Source organism: Neofelis nebulosa, chromosome 2 (assembly GCF_028018385.1).
Source record: "Neofelis nebulosa isolate mNeoNeb1 chromosome 2, mNeoNeb1.pri, whole genome shotgun sequence".
NCBI lineage: Eukaryota > Metazoa > Chordata > Mammalia > Carnivora > Felidae > Neofelis > Neofelis nebulosa.
In genome coordinates, this window is record NC_080783.1 from 70558771 (window position 1) to 70579045 (window position 20275).

At 39.4% G+C, this 20275-nt stretch overlaps 1 protein-coding gene across 2 annotated transcripts in view; it reads left to right on the plus strand.

Moving 5' to 3' along the window:
- FAP (fibroblast activation protein alpha) overlaps positions 1-11783 on the plus strand; it is a 73724-nt gene extending 61941 nt beyond the window's left edge. For both annotated transcript variants that reach the window (XM_058715145.1, XM_058715146.1), the window contains 5 exons: positions 7781-7880; positions 8966-9030; positions 9534-9606; positions 9869-9942; positions 11385-11783. In XM_058715145.1, coding sequence (XP_058571128.1) covers positions 7781-7880; positions 8966-9030; positions 9534-9606; positions 9869-9942; positions 11385-11486 — 414 coding nt within the window. In that variant the 3' untranslated portion in view covers positions 11487-11783. The remainder of the gene's footprint in view (positions 1-7780; positions 7881-8965; positions 9031-9533; positions 9607-9868; positions 9943-11384) is intronic.
- Positions 11784-20275: the final 8492 nt, after the last annotated feature.

Sequence of the window (20275 nt, forward strand, 5' to 3'; positions counted from 1 at the left end):
TTATTCAGTTCAGCAATCATAATTTTCTAAAGTGTTCGCTTATAAGGTTTCTCATGAAATGTTAATGTTGCAACATAATTTAATCTGTCAATGGAAACAGTCAGTTTGGGTAATCTAGGCTTCAAAGTGGTGGCTTTAAGTGTTCCTTTTTCCCAATCATTTAATTTCTTTCTTGTGTAGCAAATTAACTCATAATTGATACATTTTTACTTAATTTTTTGGTATTAGATTACAGTATCCTGAATTGAACTATGTTCATCAAAGGTTTCATTTCCTTTGTTATTTTGGAGTTAATAAAGATCTTTTAGAGTTCATAATTTCATTTTTTTAATGAAAAACTAAGCTAACATTTGCAATTATAGGAACTTTTAGAATACAAATTCCCTAGTACCTAGCCTATCCCAGTCATATCTTGGCTGTTTTGATTTTTTTTTTTTTTTTTTGGTAATCAAATTATTTTACCAGACCTAACATTAATTTGTGCTAACTGGAGAGGAGTATAATTTAGTTTCTGAGTTATAGGTCATGGAGATAACCGCCCACGTTTGAGGAGCTGTGCAGGTTCTCAAAATACACATTAAAAGGAAGAGGCAAAACTTCCCAATCATGGGCAATGAAGTCACTGGAAAGTTTAGAGAAATATTGGAAAGAGTTTAGATTTGCCCATTATAAATTATGATAATTACCCTTCAAAGAAGATTTCCTGTTTCACTTTTTGGTCTGAATTTGTACATTTGCAAGTCAATTTGCAGCCGTTTGTGCTTGGGTTGTTTTTCTTGGCTGTTTTCTCTGAGAGCGGCCTGCACAAGATGGAGGGAATGAAACCCAATATTGAAGGGAATCTGCAGGCTCCGACTCAGCTCTCAGCTCAGTGACCAGATGAAGAGCTGTTATGAATTTGTGGAAAGTTGTTACTTCAAACCATTTGGTCCTTCTTAAAACTATCAAATGTTAAATATCTAAACAGAATGGAATTCAAATGGGTGGAAATAAATGAAATATTTTTATAGTGAAATATTTCAGATAAAATCTCTCCATCCATTTTTATGAAATTTCCTAAAGTAAATTTTCAAAAGATTCAAATTTCACGCGGAACACTTCCATGTAATCATTACCATTTCTCTTACACTTTTACTTTGCTTTTACTGCAAGCTCTGAAATAATCAGAAAGTGGAATTTTTAATTTCATTTCTACAACATCCTGGTATTAGTTTGGTAGAGAACCATCTATGTGGGATGATTTAAAGAACCCACTCATCACCTCAAAATACATCCATATCAGTCTGAAATTCTTCAATAAGGGATTCTCACGATGTCTGTGCAAATGCTTCTAGAAGTAGTATATTAAGTCCCCTTTATTGCTTACTTTCCAACATGGCAGTGATTGCAAGCTAAACCCTGAGAACATGCGCGGAAGAGGGAAATAAGTGAACTGCCACCGGATGCAACGCATGAGCAACCCCTGAATCAGCAGGGCCCAGAAGATCCTGAAGGAAAAAGACCTTAATACTATACTGTTATTTATCAATTATTTAAGAGTTATTTAACCCATCCATCCGATCACTGATTCATGCGTTCTTTCATGCATGTAGTACATTTTTATTGGATCTCAATTAGGTCTTATATTAGGTTCTTTAGAAGATGAAAAGATGAGTAAGTTATAGCCCTGGCCCTCTGTTAGATAAAACAGAGAGCAAAAAAGCAATTGCTCAGCAACATTCCAAGTGTTAAGACAGACACAACTTACCGCGGAGAATACCAGGGAGAAGACTGGTTAATTCTGGCTATGAGAGCTAAGGGAAGATTCAGAAATGAGGTAGTGAAGATAGGTTAGTAGTGGGTCATGCCAGAGAATGGAGACAACATTGCCAGGGTCCGAAGGTAGCAATGAGTAGGGCACAGTTGGTCTGGATGCCTGAAACTTCAGAAGTGTAATCCATACATACTAAAGAAGGTGTAGGAAATTAGTTTGGATAGATAGGTAGCCAGATAACAGGAGGACTTTTAGACTGCATAGAGAAGAATAGGCTCTCTCCATGGCTTTGCAGACATTTCTCTTATTTTTCTATGTCTCCATTATCATTACACTCCATTCATTTTTTTAAAAATGTTGGTGATTTTCAGGATCTGACCTTGGCTCTCATTGTTTTTCACTTCCTTGGTGACACCCAGGTAATTTCAAAAATGGTGATGACAGTCAGATCCCTGCCAATAGCCCCCACCTCTCTTCTCAGCTCCACATTTCAAATGCTCACTGGTCATCTATCCCAAATCAATGTCTTACAAGAGGCTCAGGCTTAACTCACACAAGCTAAACTTGTTATAGTCTACTTAAAACAAGTCCTCATCTTTATTAAAGGACCTCACCACACACCTAGTCACCCAAATAGTAAGTTCAGAGCTATTTGCAACTTCTCCTGCTCCCTAGCTCCAACACTCCAGTGGTTAGTAAGATCTATCAATTCTACCTTCAAACATTTAAATCTGTTCTCGTCATCCCCACAGCCAGTGCTTTAGTCCAAGTTTCTTCATATGTAATTTAGATCAGACCTTCTCAAACTTTAGCTTACATAAGCATCACCTGAAGAACTTATTGAAACAGGTTCTAGGGCCCTACCACCAGAGATTCTGATTCAGTACTCCCTGGTGAGGCCCGAGGATTTGCATTTCCCACAAGATCACAAGTGATGCTGATTCCTTTGGTCCAAGGACCATGGGTTGGGTAGTTCAGTTGCCTCTGAACTAGCCTTCCTGCTTTGACTTCACAAGCTGCAATGTTGCTAATGAAGTTATTGTTCCAAAACAGGAATTTACCATGTTGCTTTTCTGCTTATATGCTTGTACATTTTCTAATGTACACATCAACCTTGACCTGGTGCCCAAATATATTTCCTAGCATGCAAAGCCCATGACAAGCTGGCTGAAACCTGCTTTTCCAGCCTCATCTCTTTCCACTTTTCCCCATGCCTTGTGAATAATTTGACTCATGTCTGTGCTTCCTCACTCCCATGTTTTTGTGAATCCTGCTCCTTGTACCTGCAATGTGTCCATCTTCTTCCATCCCCCTCCTCTTCCTCTGAAATGGAAAACTCACTTATTCTTTAAAACCCAACTCAGACATGACTTTCTTTGTCCTCCAATAGTTCTTTTTACTGCTCTTCTGGGAATTACCATGGTTTATCTTGTCTGTCTATTGGTTTCTCCTATGAAAATGTAAGCTCATCGAGGGAATGGACTTCATCTGTTTCTAGATTTGTTTCTCAAACGTTTGGCATAATACTTGGCTATCTCATATATTGATGATGTTGTTTAAACTAAATTTAATCCTAGAAGTCAGTGTCCCCCCACATGTATCTTATTAGTACCAAGGGATTTTTCAGGAAAAGTTTATCTGGTCTAATAATTTGGTAAATTATAAAGTCTACATAATAGTGTGTGCTGGCTCTGTGAAGGAGAGATTTCGATTAACAGTATTACCAAAAAGTATTTGATTCCACGGATACTTTTTTGAGATGCGCTCTTGAAGTCAGTAGGGAATAGAATTGGTGTCTTAGGAAGATCCTGTTGGCTGCAGAGCGAAGGAAGATATGAGGTAGGAGAAGGAATGAGCCAAGGAGCTAGGTGAGCAGTAATATGGGCAACCAATGCCCACGGCCTGAATTTAGGCAGTGAGGTATGAGGTGGGAAGAGGTTCAAGTGCTCTTTTCTAGTATAATAAGCAGGAGCCTGCAAGACACTGAAGACTGGAAAGAGGAAGATATTGAGAACGACCATGAGCATTGCTTAGCTATTATTGTTTCATATCAAGGAAGGAAATATCTGTTTGCATGAAGTGTTAGGCGCCAGAGTGGTCTGAGAAACATACTGCAGCTAACCACATAAATTTTTGGTAGTCAGTGGGTGAATAAGATGAAAATCCTGCATTTCCCTCCATTATCCTGATTAAGAAGGGGAGAAGAGGCATTTTTATCTTACCCTTTTATTTTTCTGGCTCACACAAATCAAAGTCCAGGAGCCCTGTTTTTAGTTTTATTAGATATCCACTGTGCACCCAACACTATGCCTAGGGAGTGTCTGTTATAACTGGTTCTTAACTAGGCAATTTTGTCCCTCAGGGGACATTTGGCAATGTCTGGAGTCATTTTGGTTGTCACAACTGGGAGAGTGCTACTGGCATCTAGTGAGTAGGGGCCAGAGATGCTGTTAAATATCTCACAATGCACAGGACAGCTCCCCACAAAAAAGAATTACCCAGCCTAAAATGTCAGCAGTGCTGAGGTTGCAAAACACTGGTTTATTTGAAGAAAAATTGAAGTAATTATTCTGACAATTGAAGAGCAGCAGGGGTTTTGCCTAAATTATTAGAATAACAACCTCATTTATGGGCCTTGCTTTGTTAATATAGGCCTAGCCAGGTGGTGTTGAATAAGCATTAGTTCATGATTTAATCTTAGTTCCTTTCTCTTCCAGTGACTAATTATAAGCAATTTGAATTGCTATGTGCGATCAGCGATGTAAAAGTAGGACAAATGCACCTCTAATGAGACTACATTAGACTCCAAACTTAAAGTTCCCCAAAGAGGTTTGTCCTAGTGCAAGGACAGAGTGGAAAGTCATGGGTTGTAGAGGAAGGTGTCCTCGCTTTGAGTCCTGGCTCTGCTGTTTCATGACTCCAAGAGTCCTCTACGTTCACTCCAAACCTCAATTTCCTCATCATGAAATGCAGCCCTGATTTCCTCACCAAGTCACTGTGAAGATTAGCTGAGTTAATAGGAAAGTCATATATTCATCAAATATTTAGTCTATTCCCTTCTGTGTTCCAGGCCCTATTCTCAGGGCTGGGGATACCTTTGGTCACAAGACAGATGAAAATGTCGACCTTTGTGGAGTTAGGAATGGTTGGGAAGAAAGACAGCAAGCAAGATAAATAAGTAAAATGAATAAGATGTTAAATGATAAAATGCCCTGGTGGAAACCAAGCCAAAACAAGAAAGGAGCATGAAGCAGGGTTGGTGCAATTATAGATGAGAAGGACGGGTGAGACTCTTTGAGTTAAGACTTGAAGTGGGGAGGAAGTGAGCCCTGCCCATATCCGGAGATATGTTCTAAGCAGTGTTCTAGGCAGAGTTCTAGAGTGTTCTAGGCATAGGGCAGCAGCATTTGTGACAGTCCTGGGACTAGATCACGCTTGGAGGCTCCAGAAAACATTAGGAGAGCCAAGCAGAGGGACATCTGAGGTGGGAGAAGGGAAGCAAAGTTGTGGGTCCTCAAAGAAGGTCACAACAGCCTTGGCCATACAAACATTAACTATCTATTATTATCGCCTGTAGGTAAAATGTTCCAATGTACATTATGGCTCACATAAGAGTGTTCTATAAACCCTTCAAAATTCTGTGCCCTTCTAAGAATGTTTTTAAAGATATCCTTCATTTAAACAAAATGGCAAGGCATCTAAGTGCAAAGGACAAAATTCTAGAATTCTCATGGCCAATCTGCTCCGTGGGTTCCTTTCTTGCGACAGCCACCCACTCTGCCTTGGAGCCCCACCCATGGGAGAGCAGAAAAAAGTCAACTCGGGTTTATTTTATTTCCTCTTCATTTCTACAATAGGAATAGCTTTTCTAAGCTGCCTGAGAATTTAAAGAACACCTACTTTTGTTGTGCTGCTGCTACACCAGTTTTGCTCTTACAAATTCCTAGAGACAATTTGTATTCATCCTGCAAACACGGAAATTTTATTTAGATACAGCATTATTATCTAATCACTGGGTAGATACAGATTCATAACTTGTAAGATTTCAAACAGAAATGTTCAAAACCCTTTTCACTATATAGAAGCGCCTTTGATTTCAAATCTTGTTTCATGTTATTTCAGCGGGACCCACTGTTGTTACCTGTAGTGAACACAGTTTTCCAATAAAACCACAAATGATAATATTTCTAACTCAGGCTTACTTTACTGTCTTTGAACCTAAAACTGAAAGAAAGAAGGAAAGAACTCCCGTTTCAGTAATAGTCCTTGCTAACCTACTAATTAAAACAAATCATTTTTATAAGTGAAAATTTTCACTTACCCAAAAGATTTTTAAACCCAATGTTCCTTCCATTTTTAAAATATATTTCCTCTATTAAAACATGTTTTAGTCTTCTCTAAGGAGGCCATGATATAATTGGAGATGCTTCTTCTATTCTGTGTTTTGTAGCCAAGGGTCCTCCATAAAATTCTTCAGAACTGGAAACCTACAACTGTAAACTAGTCAAAGAATTCTTCCTTGAACTCATCAATTCAGCAAGATTGTTTAGCTTACCGCCCCCCCACCCCATACCATGTATTTCACAGGTTAAGAATAGACCCTTGCTGGGGCGCCTGGGTAGCTCAGTCAAGTTAAGCGGCTGAATATTGATTTCAACTCAGGTCATGATCTCACAGTTTGTGAGTTTGAGCCCCACGTCAGGCTCCAGGCTGAGAGTCTGGATCCTGCTTGGGATTCTCTCTCTCCTTCTCTCTCTACCATCCCCCCTCTCAAAATAAATAACTAAGCTTTAAAAAAAAAAAAAAAAGAAAGAAAGAAAGAGAATAGACCCTTGCTACTGACCTGCCCTCACTACCATGTCGGTCTGTCTGTCTGCCCGTTGTCTCTCACTCTATAAAGCTCTCCCACTCACTCTTTCACCCTCTTTCTAAAGACTGACTTTTCTGTTGGCAAAGGGTGATAAGATCCGCTGATCTAAGGGAATAGCTCCCAGAGGCTTGTGGTTATAAGGTCCTAAGTACAAGGCACATTACATTTCTAGTTGGAAAGTCCCACTGTTCTCTTGTGACTTGTGGGAACCTTCCTGTGTTGGGGCAAGAATATGCACTGAGAATCACTTCTTAATCTAGCACACACATTTTGGAGGGCTCAGGACCCAGGGCACTGTTTAGTCCACATTCCCAGGAGAAGCATCTCTCTCAGGCATGTTTCTACCTTTGACTTCCAGGGAGAGATGCCACCTTATTGTGTTCTTTTCTTCAGTTTTAGGAAAAGGTTCAAATATCCAGGTGACACAGGCAGACATCTCCTGTTGTCAGGGTCACATTTGTGAACCATCTATTTGATTCCTTGGGGAAGAAACTTGATGAGAGTTAACCCTACTCCTGACTGTGCCATTTGTATCCCCTTTTGCATGTCTTTGTTCTTCCATTAAATTTGTGGGGGGCTATGTAAGACTTTACAATGGCTTTTCCTCCTTTGAGCTGCTTTGCCAGAAATCTTCAGAGCAGAATAGACATTATTCTGGCCATTTCTTCAATATCCAGAAGATTCATATGTCCTTCCCTTATTGTTCTATTATGAAAACAAATAAGTTAATACACAGATGTGAGTTCTGCCTCCTGGGACTTTTGCAAGCTGTGAGAAGTATCTCGCTTTTCCATTTGGGCAATAATCTGCTTTCTTTGTGCATTTCTTTCAAGTAAAATCCTGGTTTTGCTCTGGCAAGGTCTTCATTGGAAAAATATGGAGGAAAGAATTTTGGCAGAAAAATTACAATTATAAATATCTCTTAAACTGCCCCTGCCATGCTCTGATTAGCACACCAAGTATTTTTAGTTTCCTAGGGGTGAAATTATGCTGTGTCAGGTGGAAGTCACTGCCAAGAGTGCAAGATAGACATTTAATCTACCCCATGCACATCCCCGGCGCCCATGAGTACTTATTGTGAGAGGAGTTGCTATAAAACTATCTTGGAGAGTTTCTGAAAGCAAATCTGGGACTGACTTGCAATGATGTCTCCACAGTCCTACGGAGGCTATGTTTCATCACTGGCCCTTGCTTCAGGAACCGGTCTTTTCAAATGTGGGATAGCAGTGGCTCCTGTCTCCAGCTGGGAATATTACGGTATGGAAACATTTCATAAATGTTGCTGCGAAAACATTTAACACATAATTACTCTATATTTGAGGTTGCTAGGAAAACAAATTATGCAGTAAAATTCACCCCAGCTTCACTGGGGAAAATATAATCTATAAACGAGGTTGTTTATATGATTCATTATAATCATGTTGCAGCAATCAAAGAAATCTTAAGAATGAGGAAGGACTCTTCTAAAACCCAGTATGTTAGTCTCTCCCCCAACACCTTGTGCCTCCTGCTAAACCAAACCTCTAGAACCAGAGCCAGCTTTGTTTTCGCAGGCACACAGGTGCAGCAGGTCTGGCTTTTAAGCACACTGTATGCAAAGTTAGGCAGAGCCACCGCTATTCACCTCCACACCACAGTTTGCAGCTGCCAGTTCCTTTGCTCCAGAAATCAAAACAAAAAACAAACCAAAATTTGTTGAGAAGTACACCTCCCGTGTGTGCCTATTTTTATGATTAACATTAACGCAGGATGATCAGTCGGAATTAACTCTAATAATTGAACAAAAACTAGCTTTCATCAGATCCTCGTCCCTGTGCTGGGATGGAAATGAAGCCACTATAACTTGGAGGGAATCTTTATTCAGAAAAAAAAAAGTGTATGTGTGTGTGTGTGTGTGTGTGTGTGTGTGTTGGGAGAGGAGGATTTGGGGGACACAGTTCCACCCCACAGTAAGACACCAATAAAAGTACTAGAGGCAGCTGCATTTGTGATTTCTTTTAAAATATAATGAGGTCATCCCATAAGGTCCTCCCTAGCTCAACATTTCCACCACCCCCCCCCCCACCCTGCCTCCACTGAAGGGCTTTGGGTAGAAGAGAAAAAACTTAAGAGCATCCTTTCTCGTGTTAGCTGTTCCTGTTTCCTCCTTTGCTTCGCCAGCCCTACTGAGGCAAATTGCAGAGCAAATGACTTGGGTGGAGCATTACAGTAAAGGAAAGCAAGAACCTTCCTCAGCAGCTCCACAGGGGAAAGTGGTGAGCAGTTCTCAAACTGAGGGGTCTTGCTGGTTAGTGAAATGAACCATTTCACATGCAAACAACATGTTCTTATATGTTTTACAGCATCTATCTACACGGAGCGATTCATGGGCCTCCCAACAAAGGACGATAATCTCGAGCACTATAAAGTAAGCATGTTCTGTTTAATTTAGGTCATTAACTGAGTTCCAGTATGTGCCACATACTTTTGAAGCAGTCAGTCAGAGTTTACACTCTTGCTGGGGCCCCAGGCAAATGCGATGATCTTTTGTTAGCTGCAAAACACCTCCCTAGAAAGAAATTTACTCTCTTTGGATTCTCTTCTTTCTTTCCCCATCCTCCCTTCCCTCACCTCCCTTTTCCCCATCGTGCTGCCCACCCCCAACCCCCACACAGCTTGAGCGGGCATCATCTATGCCTAAGGTCTCACTCATATGTAACATATGACACATAAACTTTCCGTTTTTCAAACTAGGAATCAGATGGAAGTAATGCAAATGATGATGAAAATGTGTTGCTCTGACTCTTAAATATTTATCAACCAAAGCAATACATAATTTCAGTATTGGTGCTAAGTCCATCGCACAATGATTTAGCTAGTTTTCTATTAGAACTTGCAGCAACTAAAATGTTAATTTTTCCTCTTTTCCAGAATTCAACTGTGATGGCAAGAGCAGAATATTTCAGAAATGTAGACTATCTTCTCATCCACGGAACAGCAGATGGTGAGGTTTAAGCAAGACTCTTACACATAAAAATACTGAGCCAACATCACTTTGTTTAAGAAACATTAAGCATCCTCCTATGCCTATGCTCAGGGTCAGTACCTAAGAGTCAGGGACATTTCCATAAATGAGTGTGATTACTCACTGCTGACAATGTCAACTGCATGACTAGATAATTGTCGGTGTTCATTTCCAGGCGGTACATTGTCACTCTGTGCTTTCTGGTATTTAGCAGCACTTTAACTCTCTCTCTTTGTTGCAGATAATGTGCACTTTCAAAACTCAGCACAGATTGCTAAAGCTCTGGTTAATGCACAAGTGGATTTCCAGGCAATGGTACATAATTTCATTTTACTCATGTTCACGGCCTTAGACCCGTAAGCTAAAAGGAAGAATCTTATTTTTTGACTGTAATTATTACTTTTTACTGAAACCTGGCAAACTGGCTGTAGGGTAGAGTGGGTAGAACATTAGCAGATGGGTCTCAGATCTTTCATGAACTCCCTGAAGGACACTAAGCAAGCCATGTCACCTCCGGGGATCCTAGTTGAGTCATATATGAAATAAAGGCATCCGTGAGATGAGCTGATCTTCTAGCTCGAAATCCAATAGTTCTGCGATCCTGCTTACATAAGTGTAGCTACATACTTAGAGTCCCCACAAAGGCGGGGAGACCCAAAGCAGCTAAAAGTCTCTGTTTACCCAGTAAGAAGCAATCATGGAATGTTACCAGAGGCCTCCGAGGCTCCCAGAAGTCAGGCGGCTCCGCTCAGAGAGCCCTTTCATCTGTGTGTTCTCAGCACCTGACACATGCCTGGCCCAGCACACGAGCTGGTGTTTTCACCGAGCAAAGGAATGAATGAGCTAGCTGTAAAATCAAGGTTGCATGAGGAATAGGAAATGACAGCACAGAGAAAAGTAAGGTGAAAACCACGGCAAGGGAGACAACCCCTGACAGCTGTTTCCCCCCTTCGGTGAGCATAAGTTCCCCCTCACTTGCTTTTCCTGAATAAGAACCTAGAAAAGGAAACCCTCATTTTTGGAAATTTGGTTTTTAAAAATAATTTACAAAAGCGGACGTGAGGTTTTTCTGGTCTTTTTTATTGTGACCCTCCCCCCCCCAACATAAATTCACCTGATGAGTATATGGAGCATTCCATCACGACCACAATCTACCTTTATTCAGTGAAAACAATCATCTTACCAGCATCTCCCCAACAATGAAGTTTAAATTTATAATGCCGTCTCCCTGGGTGTTTTTAATGATACTATGTTTAACTCCTATAAAAGGTGTTTACAGTTATATGTGTTGTGGATTTCCTGCAGCAGACAGGAATTGGATTCAGAGGCTAAAAGCCTCGTGGAATTTTTGAGCTAGAAGGAGCCTCAGAGGAAATCAAATCCAACCTCCTCATTTTTCAAATGAAGAAACCAAGCTCCAGAGAAGCAAAGTAATAGACCCAACACACCAGCTCTGGAACCCATGCCTGCCTCCGGATCCCCACCCCGGGATGCTGGCCACTGTTAAAGCTCAGCCACCAAGATCTAAAATCTCAGCTTAAAGAATGTGAGAGAATAGTGAGGGTTAATAGAAGGCTTTCATACCTTCCTGTTCTAAATGCTTACGTGTAAGCTAGTTTAGTTATTTAAGCGTGCTTAAGTAGAATTTCAACCACAATATTAGAAAAATTACCAGGACCTGAGAGCATGAGTAAGTCAAAGCTAGATGCATCATGTGCCTGTGGTTGTAACAGAGGCTTCTGTCCTTTGTGTTTCAGTGGTACTCTGACCAGAACCATGGCATTTCCGGCCTGTCCACGAAGCACTTATACACCCACATGACCCACTTCCTAAAGCAGTGTTTTTCTTTGTCCGACTAAAAATGATGCAGACGCAAGTCTGTATCGCAGTCTGAACACTTCATATAAATGCCTCCGACCATTTGCTTGTTTTACTCTTTCTGCTGTTAAATCCTGGTACAAACAAACAAATGAATGATGTTCTAAAGGCTGGCAGAAAATTAAAACTCAGAAGTTCAACCTCCTAAAGATTGTTTACATTTTCTGGCACTCTGTGAAAGAAGAGGAAAGGCAACCATGCCTTTTGCTTTGGACACAGACAATGTTTCATCACCTGTTTACTTGCGGAAAATAATAAAGTCAGAAGTTAAAGTGCTATTATTTTGTCTGTGTGAATTAATTTCAGACTCCGGTTTTATTACAGAAAAAAAAATGCTTACACTAAGCAAGCACATGAATAATATTAGGTGGTTATGGAGGAGAAGAACCCAAGAGTTTGGGATTTTTGTAATTAGAATTCCAGATGCTGGAATGAGTAGCTCAGGGTATGCAAAAGCATTGTTCAGAAATCAAGTTTGAGATGCATTCTGCAGAGTCATCCTGATGTTTACCCTCTATGCTGTCCCTCCAAGAAATGTTTCTTAAATTTCTCCCAAATTTCTTCAATGTGGCCAAAAGCATTTGATAAGGATAAAGTCTGAATTTTAAATTCAAGCTCCTTTTAATAAATGCTTCAAATTTGGAAACATTTCTATTTTGTATCTCTTTTAAGAATTAGTGATGCTAACTGCCTGCAGATTACTGAGCCACACAAAACTAAAACAGCAAAAAAATTAAATAAAATGGAGATTGACAGCCAGAAAGGAAAAGTGTTGTATCGATGAGATTTTTCTGGGGTTTGAATTCTACATTATCGAGCTCATTTTGAATAAAGAAAAAAAAAAGCCATAATGCTTGCAATCGCGAAGGTGATACTCCACCAGTAACAGTCCCCGTCAATTAGAAACTTATGGGAGGCTTCCATCACTGTGGTTGCCACAGAGTTAAAAAGATCCAGGTCACCGAAGATATTTCTTAAATGAATGTTGGAAGTGGCCATGAAGCCACTCCCTAGGGGACTTTTCATTGATGTGTTCCCTGGCACTAGATTGCTCTAGATGATTTCTCCCCACCTCTAGCTTGATTCTTCCTCATTGCAGGCAGAAGACCGTTATCCCTTCTCTCATGTTCTATAACCAGAAGAACCAATCCAGGCATGGAGCATTACAGCAGGAAGGGGCTTCAGACCATAGACCACAGACTCTTCTAGAATTGTCACATATTTCTTTGTCCAGCTCTCTCTCCACTACCGCTTTCTGAAATCATGACTCCCACGCAGGCCACATAGTGCCACCTCACCTTTCAGGAAGGGGTGCTTTGTCACGGGGCTTGGGTAACACCCACACAGATTTAGAATGGGCCATCGCCCCTCCTCCCCACATCTATGCAACTGCTGATGCCCTGCGGGGCAGAGAGAAGCTATTACCTCCCCATTTTGTTCTGCGTGGAACAGCCTCCGAAGCAAGCCAAGATTTCCTCGTAATATTCTCATCATCCATTCTCCCCAACTGGGGGAAAAGAATAAGCAACGGTCCTTTCCTGATACCCTATCAAGGGAGACAACAGAGCAAGAGCAAAGAATAAGAAAATCTCGTTCTTTCAAGGTCTTTTCTGCCTTTGTGGAATTTGCAAAGCTGTAATTTAATATCAACATGCAGTAAGTGGTCTCCCACCTCACGCCTTTGTCCCCACTGCCACAGAGGCCACTTCTAAAAGACAAACCGAACTGTGTCATTATTCCAGGTGGAAGCCTCCAGTATTCTCCACGGTCTACAAAATAATATTGTAGATATTAAATGTAGAATATTTCCCTCATCACAGAAAGTGCTATTGGATGATGCTATCCTCGGAATCTTCACAGACCATATCTGGGAACATAGCATATGGTGGAAGCTCACTGATTGATAAATGAGCGAATGCCTCTGTGTTCACGGAAGATTCCTTTTTCTCCATCACTGTTGCTAAAGCCTTTCCTGACCTCCTCAGGTAGGGTCATCCAGGTGCTCCTCAGGACATTCAGCATATGTTTATGTATTCATTCATTCATTCAACAAGTATTTGTTGAGTCTATCTGTATATCAGTCACTGTGCAAGACTTTAAGGATACAGTGAAGAGCAAGGCAGTAATTTGTGAGGCAGGTGTTTTGTTTTTGTTTTGTTTTTAATGTTCACATTTTATACAGCTTTACTAGACTCTTCTTTTGGGGTAGAAGATAAAAGATACATAAATTACCAAAGGGAAAGATTTAATAGGAAATACCAAACCAAAAGGGAAAATTAAAAACATCTTTCCTTTTCTATTTGTAGGAAGCGAATTGTAGTAATAATTATCCTTTGACCACATTTTATTCCTATATATGAGATTTGGGGAGGAGGGTGTCCCAACAGCCTAACTAATGCTGCAAACTATCATCATGCTTCATAGATCACAAACTTGAGATTTTCATTCATCCATTCGACAGATATAATTGCAAGCCACTGTTTTAGGTACTAAAGTTGACCCTCCACCTCCCCAAAAGACATGCATGTTAAACAAAATGCAGGCTTATGGGCAAAACCTAAAGCCTTATAAAGGTGAAAAATGAATGTAACTACAATGCAAGTTCAAATGATATCAGTGCTATAGGGGTGGGATTTTAACATGTGTAAGAAGGAAACCGTAAAAAATTTCATCATCTCAAAATGACCTCAAATGTTAGCCCTCCAGTGCTAGCCTTAGAGCTATTTTAAAAGGTTTCAAAATTCTAGGTGACTATCTCCTATATCCTGACGTAAGTGAGAAAGAACTAGTAAGAAAATGGGTATTTTGTTAAATTTAACATAAATGAGGGAACTTGCATTGAGGTTTAGAAAAAAAAATATTAAGTCTACCCAAAAGCATAAAATGTATGAATTATTTCCTTCCAGAAACACTTTTTGAATACTTATGCTTTGCATGGCAGTACTCTAGGTACTGTGGGGCTTACAAAGAGGAATGTATGTACAATTTCTCCATTTCTAGACTGTTTCAGTAAAGGCGACTTAACGAATCTGATTTTCCCAACATTTGAGCATTTTTCAGAAACTGACAGATCTTTATGCAAATGTTGTTGCCAAGCTGTTTGTAATGGTGAAATTATACTTTGACAGTAACTCTTTAAAATATATTAAACCCAGCTAAGGTTTTTTTGGAAATGTTGCCAATTAAGTGACTTTAATGAGCTTCTTGATGGTAATGTAATTAAAATTCAGATGTTCTAATTGTAAAAAAAAAAAAAAATTACAGTTCTGGGAAAGTTAACAGTAAAATAAGCAAATGTAAAATGAATTAGGACTAATTTAAATGGTGATTATGTGCTCTTCTGGGAAGATTTTACCAAAACAATGCTTTCAATTATGCTGTTTGTAAAGAAGAAAGAAGACACCTAACAGATATTTTAAATTTATCCAATAAAGCGGAGATTTTGAGTTTATCCAATAAAACAGATTAAAAAATTCTGATCATGGTGAATCATTCTCAGCCGTGAAAGAATTGCTAAAACACCCCCTTAGCATTATGGACAGGCACCTTGACAATCTGAAGTAGAATGTGTAATTCAGGGAGAAGTAAGTGATTGGACCTTCCCAAGCTATTCATGAGGAAAACGTTCTGGCTCCTAGCAAAAGTCTCTAATGGCCACCTGCTCTGATTATTGGCATGCAATACTAACATGCTGGTCACAAACTCTTCTTTTTGACACACAGGTAATATATTTGGCAAGCTAGAGCAGCATAATTTCACCCTATTGGCCTCCAATTAATACTCCATTACTTACTCTACTTATTTAAAAAATTGCTTTGACAGACTGTGTTTTAACAAATATTTGTTGGCACAGCCTTACATACCTTGTTCTATGGTTCTACAGAATCTGTAACCTGTGAATAAGAAAGAGCAGCAATCTACCAAAGGGCATGCCACCACGGTTTGACAACTCATCCTCCTTCTTTCATAAGTAATGTCCATTGGCAAGCAAAGACAGGAGCATCGTTGCTAGCCATTAATTATTAGGGGCAAGAATTTTTCTCACTGCTACAGAGGGTGAATTTTTGAAATGAATGTCTTAATGAAACATTTAAGATGATATATAAATCATTCGTATGTTAAAATCTACTATCGATCCACACATATTCAGTTTGCTAATTGAAACATCCTTTCCAATATTCATGAACACAATCGAAATTTTAGATCTGTCATAGAATTTGCTTATATCACATCAGCATTAAGCTAAATTTTCAGTTTTGAGGGGTGATAAAAAGCAATGATGCTTTAATATACGTAAGCACTTCATACGGTGAAAGGAAATAATCCCGCTGTCTGAAGATAAAAGTAATACTTTGCAGTGTTACAAATTCCCTCCTATCAAATAAAACACAAGGTAGCTCATATGTCAGTTCTTTGAAATATAATATGTTCATTATAACTTATTTTAGAGATAGTGGGCTTTAATAGGTAAGTGCACAGATATAAAAGTAGATTACCCGGTTTGCATCCCAACTCGGTAACATATTCGCTGTGTAATGTTGCTCAGTTTTCGCGAGTTCTTTCTGCTTTGGTATCCTTATACATGAAGTTCCAGGGTAATAATAGTTCCTACCCCGTAGGGTTGTTTGGAGGTTTAACTTAGTTGTTATTCGTAGAGCTAACAGGGTCTGACATACAGTAAGCGTTTTGTTAGAGTTTGCTAGATACATAAGGTAAACCACTTTTTAGTTGGCATTTTCAATAAATTAATTTTAAAGGAATTAATAGTCTGATCTTTATTGCAGCGTTATTTGTAATAGCCAAATTATGGAAGCACACCAAATGTTCACTGACTGATAAATGGATAAAGATGTGGTGTGTGTAATGGAATATTACTCAACCATAAAAATGGATGAAATCTTGCCATTTGCAACACCATGGATGGATCTAGAGGCTATAATCCTAAGTGAAGTAAGTCAGTCAGGAAAAGACAAATACCGTATGATTTCACTCATATGTGGAATTTAAGAAACAAAATAAAAGAAAAAAGGAAAAAGAGACAAACCAAAAAACAGACTCTTAAATATAGAGAACAAACTGATGGTTACCAGAGGGGAGGTGGGTGGGGGTACGGAGGAAATAGGTGAAGGGGATTAAGAGTACACTTATCATGATGAACACAGAGTAGTGTATGGATTTGTTGAATCACTCAATTGTATACCTGAAACTAATTAAATTAATAGTCTAAATAAGAAGCCAATAGTTTCTTTTCCATATCAGTGAATTTATTATAAGTGTAGGAATCATCAGTTCCTTATGAAGGAATCTCTATATTTTCTGAAACAATGTGACCCATGAGGAATAACTAATATAGAAATCATGAATGTCCAAGGAAGTTCATCGACTTTGGCACTTTCTCTTGAATGAGTCATTCAACCCCATATCTCAATACCTATCTGAGGGGTTGAATATTTGCCAGCAGTGATGGAAACACTGTTGCAGAAGACCTACAGCCTGGGAAAAATGCAGTTGAAAGACATGAACAGTTTGTTTACCCAGGCTTCAGGCACAGCCCCCAAAGCACCACACAGACCTTCCACTCTGGTCCTATCTCTACTATGCTCCCATCATCATCCAAACTCCAGCCCCATGAGTCTCCTTTTCTATTTTTTTTCTTTTTCTTTTTCTTTTCCTTTTCTTTCTTTTCTTTTTTTTTTTTTTTTAAATCCAACCTCATTTCTGTTTCAGGGACTGGAATGTGGTATCCTCAAATTTTCACGTGGCTGTGTCCTTGTCACCTAGGTCTCAGCTCAGGTAATGTCACCTTAGAGAGAATCTCTCTCATCGCTGGATTTAATGTTGCTTCTCCCATAACCAGAGACTTCTAACTACATTATCTAAATTTGCTTTCTTAATAGCACTTATTAGCATCAGAAATTATTTTATTTATGTAAGTTCTCCTCTGGTATGTATTTCTCTCATTTGAATATAAGCTCCCTTTGAGCAATGACTCTGTCCTTTTACCTCTCTGTATCCAGGGCCTAGACAGCCCCAGAATAAGGTAGGAGGAGCTTCATAAATATTTGCTGAATGTATCCCCATATTCTGTGGATGGGAGGGCCCGTGAAACTAGGATCCTTTTGTGTGACCTCACAGTGGAAACAGATCACATCCTTTCAGGAACTTAGCATGTGATAGGTACTTGCTGTTTCCCCCTCAAAGTGAAAAGAAAGTAAAATCCCTGAGCATCGAGTGGTCCAGAAGAATGAGATTAGGAAGAATATGAACCTTACCCAGAGATTCTGAAAGAGGGTGGTCTATGAAACAAAAATAATGTGGGTCAGGAAATGGAAGCACAGTCCACTGACTGCCCTACCCCTGATATCACTGCTTCTAGATCAATCACCAAGACACTGCAGACTAAGGAAATCTGACACAAAATTTTCAGACTGGAAAAAGTCAAATAATTCTCTGGAATGCTATCGATTACTCTAGGAGCTTTTATTTAAAAAAACAGTAGTTTTTAAAATATTTTTTACCTAATATGTTTCAAGTACTAATAATTTCTTTCATGTGATAAACAAGTATCCCGGTGCTTTATACTGTTTCTATCTCCTGGTTAGATAGGTCTTAAGTTCAAACCTTGGAAGCTTTGTTGGTTGATTCTTTTATTTTTTTAATTTATTTATTTAAATTCAAGTTAGTTAACATACAGTGTAGTATTGGTTTCGGGAATACAACCCAGTGATTCATCTCTTACACATAACACTTGGTGCTCATCCCAACCAGTGTCCTCCTCAATGCCCATCACCATTTATTTAGCCCATCCCTCACCCATCTCCCCTCCAACAGGTTGATTCTTTTAAATGCAGAATACAAACCTGCAGTTATCAAATATAAGCCAATGAAATATATCTTCCAAAAGTTGGACATTTTAGATCATATTTGTCTAGCTGACAACTCAACATGGGTGAACTGAACTTTCTAGGGTCTCACTGATGCACCCAAGTGTAGCCCTTTGTATCTGCAAGATTGCCAAACAGAATTCAAGAAAATTGAATTCTAATTCTTGCGATTTTGTAAAGCTCTGTATGTTCCTCAGATTCCATTACTCCCTCCATGTGCCACACTTACTGGACTAGATTCATGGCTTTGCAAGCCCTACGAATTCCTCTGTGCCCCAGCAGGTGATAATGCAAGGTAATTCCTAAGCCCTAAATCATCTTCCAAAAACTGAGACCTATAGGTCAGATTATAGGAGCTAATCCCATGTTTTGATTCACTCTTCTCTCCTCTGTATCTCATAATCTTCTGGGATTATAGTGGTTATATACACTGAAGATTTCTTTCCTCTTCATATAGAGCTCTCTCTCATGAGTCTCTTAGGCACTACTTATAGAGATGGGGTGGAACAACAATCTTAGACCCCCTAGAAACACAGTGGCTGAAGTATTCCCCCTGACTCAGAAGGTAAAAGCAAGGCCAGGGATCCACCATGGTAGCTTGCTTGATGCTGGTATGAAAACATTCTCAAGGGAATTGTCATCAGCATCATTATCCATCATCTTTTTTGATGAGACTGATGTTATATGAATTAAATTGGTAGTTGAGAATCTTGTATGAGACAAATGTAAGGGATGCTTGGAGTAGAGTTCCCCATCTCAAGCAACTTTTGAGGCCAGCCAGGTCATCAGATGAATGGAACAAACCAAGGAGGGTGTTAGCAAGGTCTCCGGTGACCTAAGGGTGGGACTCTGGCGAGCTGGTGAGTATATTTGAAGGCATAACAATCACTGGCACAAGCTGTTGCCATGTGGAAATACAGGCGTATTATTTCTTAGCTTGATTTTTATCAAAAGAAAGTAGAAAAATGGATTTTTAAATGGAAACTCCCTCTCAATTTTGAACCTTTGACAACTAATTTCTAAGTAAAGAAAACTTATCTGTTTGGCCTATGGATATCAATTTCTATTTTAAGTAATAATTTAATTGCCTTTTTTTTTTGGATTTCAATTATACACCCAGTACTCCATACACATTATTCCATTTAAATCTCCAAACTCTATCTGGTTAGGAAAACGAGGTAAAACTGTGGAACTTGCCTAAGGTTCCATGGGTTCAACCATGGTCTTCCTACCACTACCATACCTCCATGTAACACAGGCAATGCCATTCCAGAAGGAGTGTGTGGAATGCCTTTTCTTTTGTTATATTACTGTCATTAATCAAATGCTCAATATAGAGTATAAATAAACACAACCCCAGTAGTAAGTAGGCTCTTATCAGTCATTATTAGAATTTAGGTACAGTTAATGAAGTAGCCATTAAGTGACTGTTTAAATAAATATTTCCAGGGTGGCTTTGAAAATGGAGTTTTGTGTCTCACTCTATAACTTGGTAACTTCTACAGGGTTCGCATCTTGCTTCTGGCCCTAGTGAAATTTTGTGTATGTACAGGCAAACCATCCAATATGTAAATCTAATTCGTGTCTGGACTTAGAATGATGTTAGCTTTCCAATCTTCCCATCACCTCGTCTCCACTCATCAGTATTTCTTCTAGATGACTTTTCTCTAATGTTACCCCTGCTCTGTGTCTTCCCACACCTGCTCTCCTACCAACTCCTACATCATGGCCATGGAGCTACAGAAGGGGGCAGGATGGTAGGGAAGCTTCTAAAATATCACACAAGAATGGTCTCCAAGTTGGCATCGGTTGTTTCTTGCCAACAGTAAGGAGGCTGCCAAAGCAGAGGCTCCAGAAATAAAGAACAATGAAAGTGTAAACCTGAG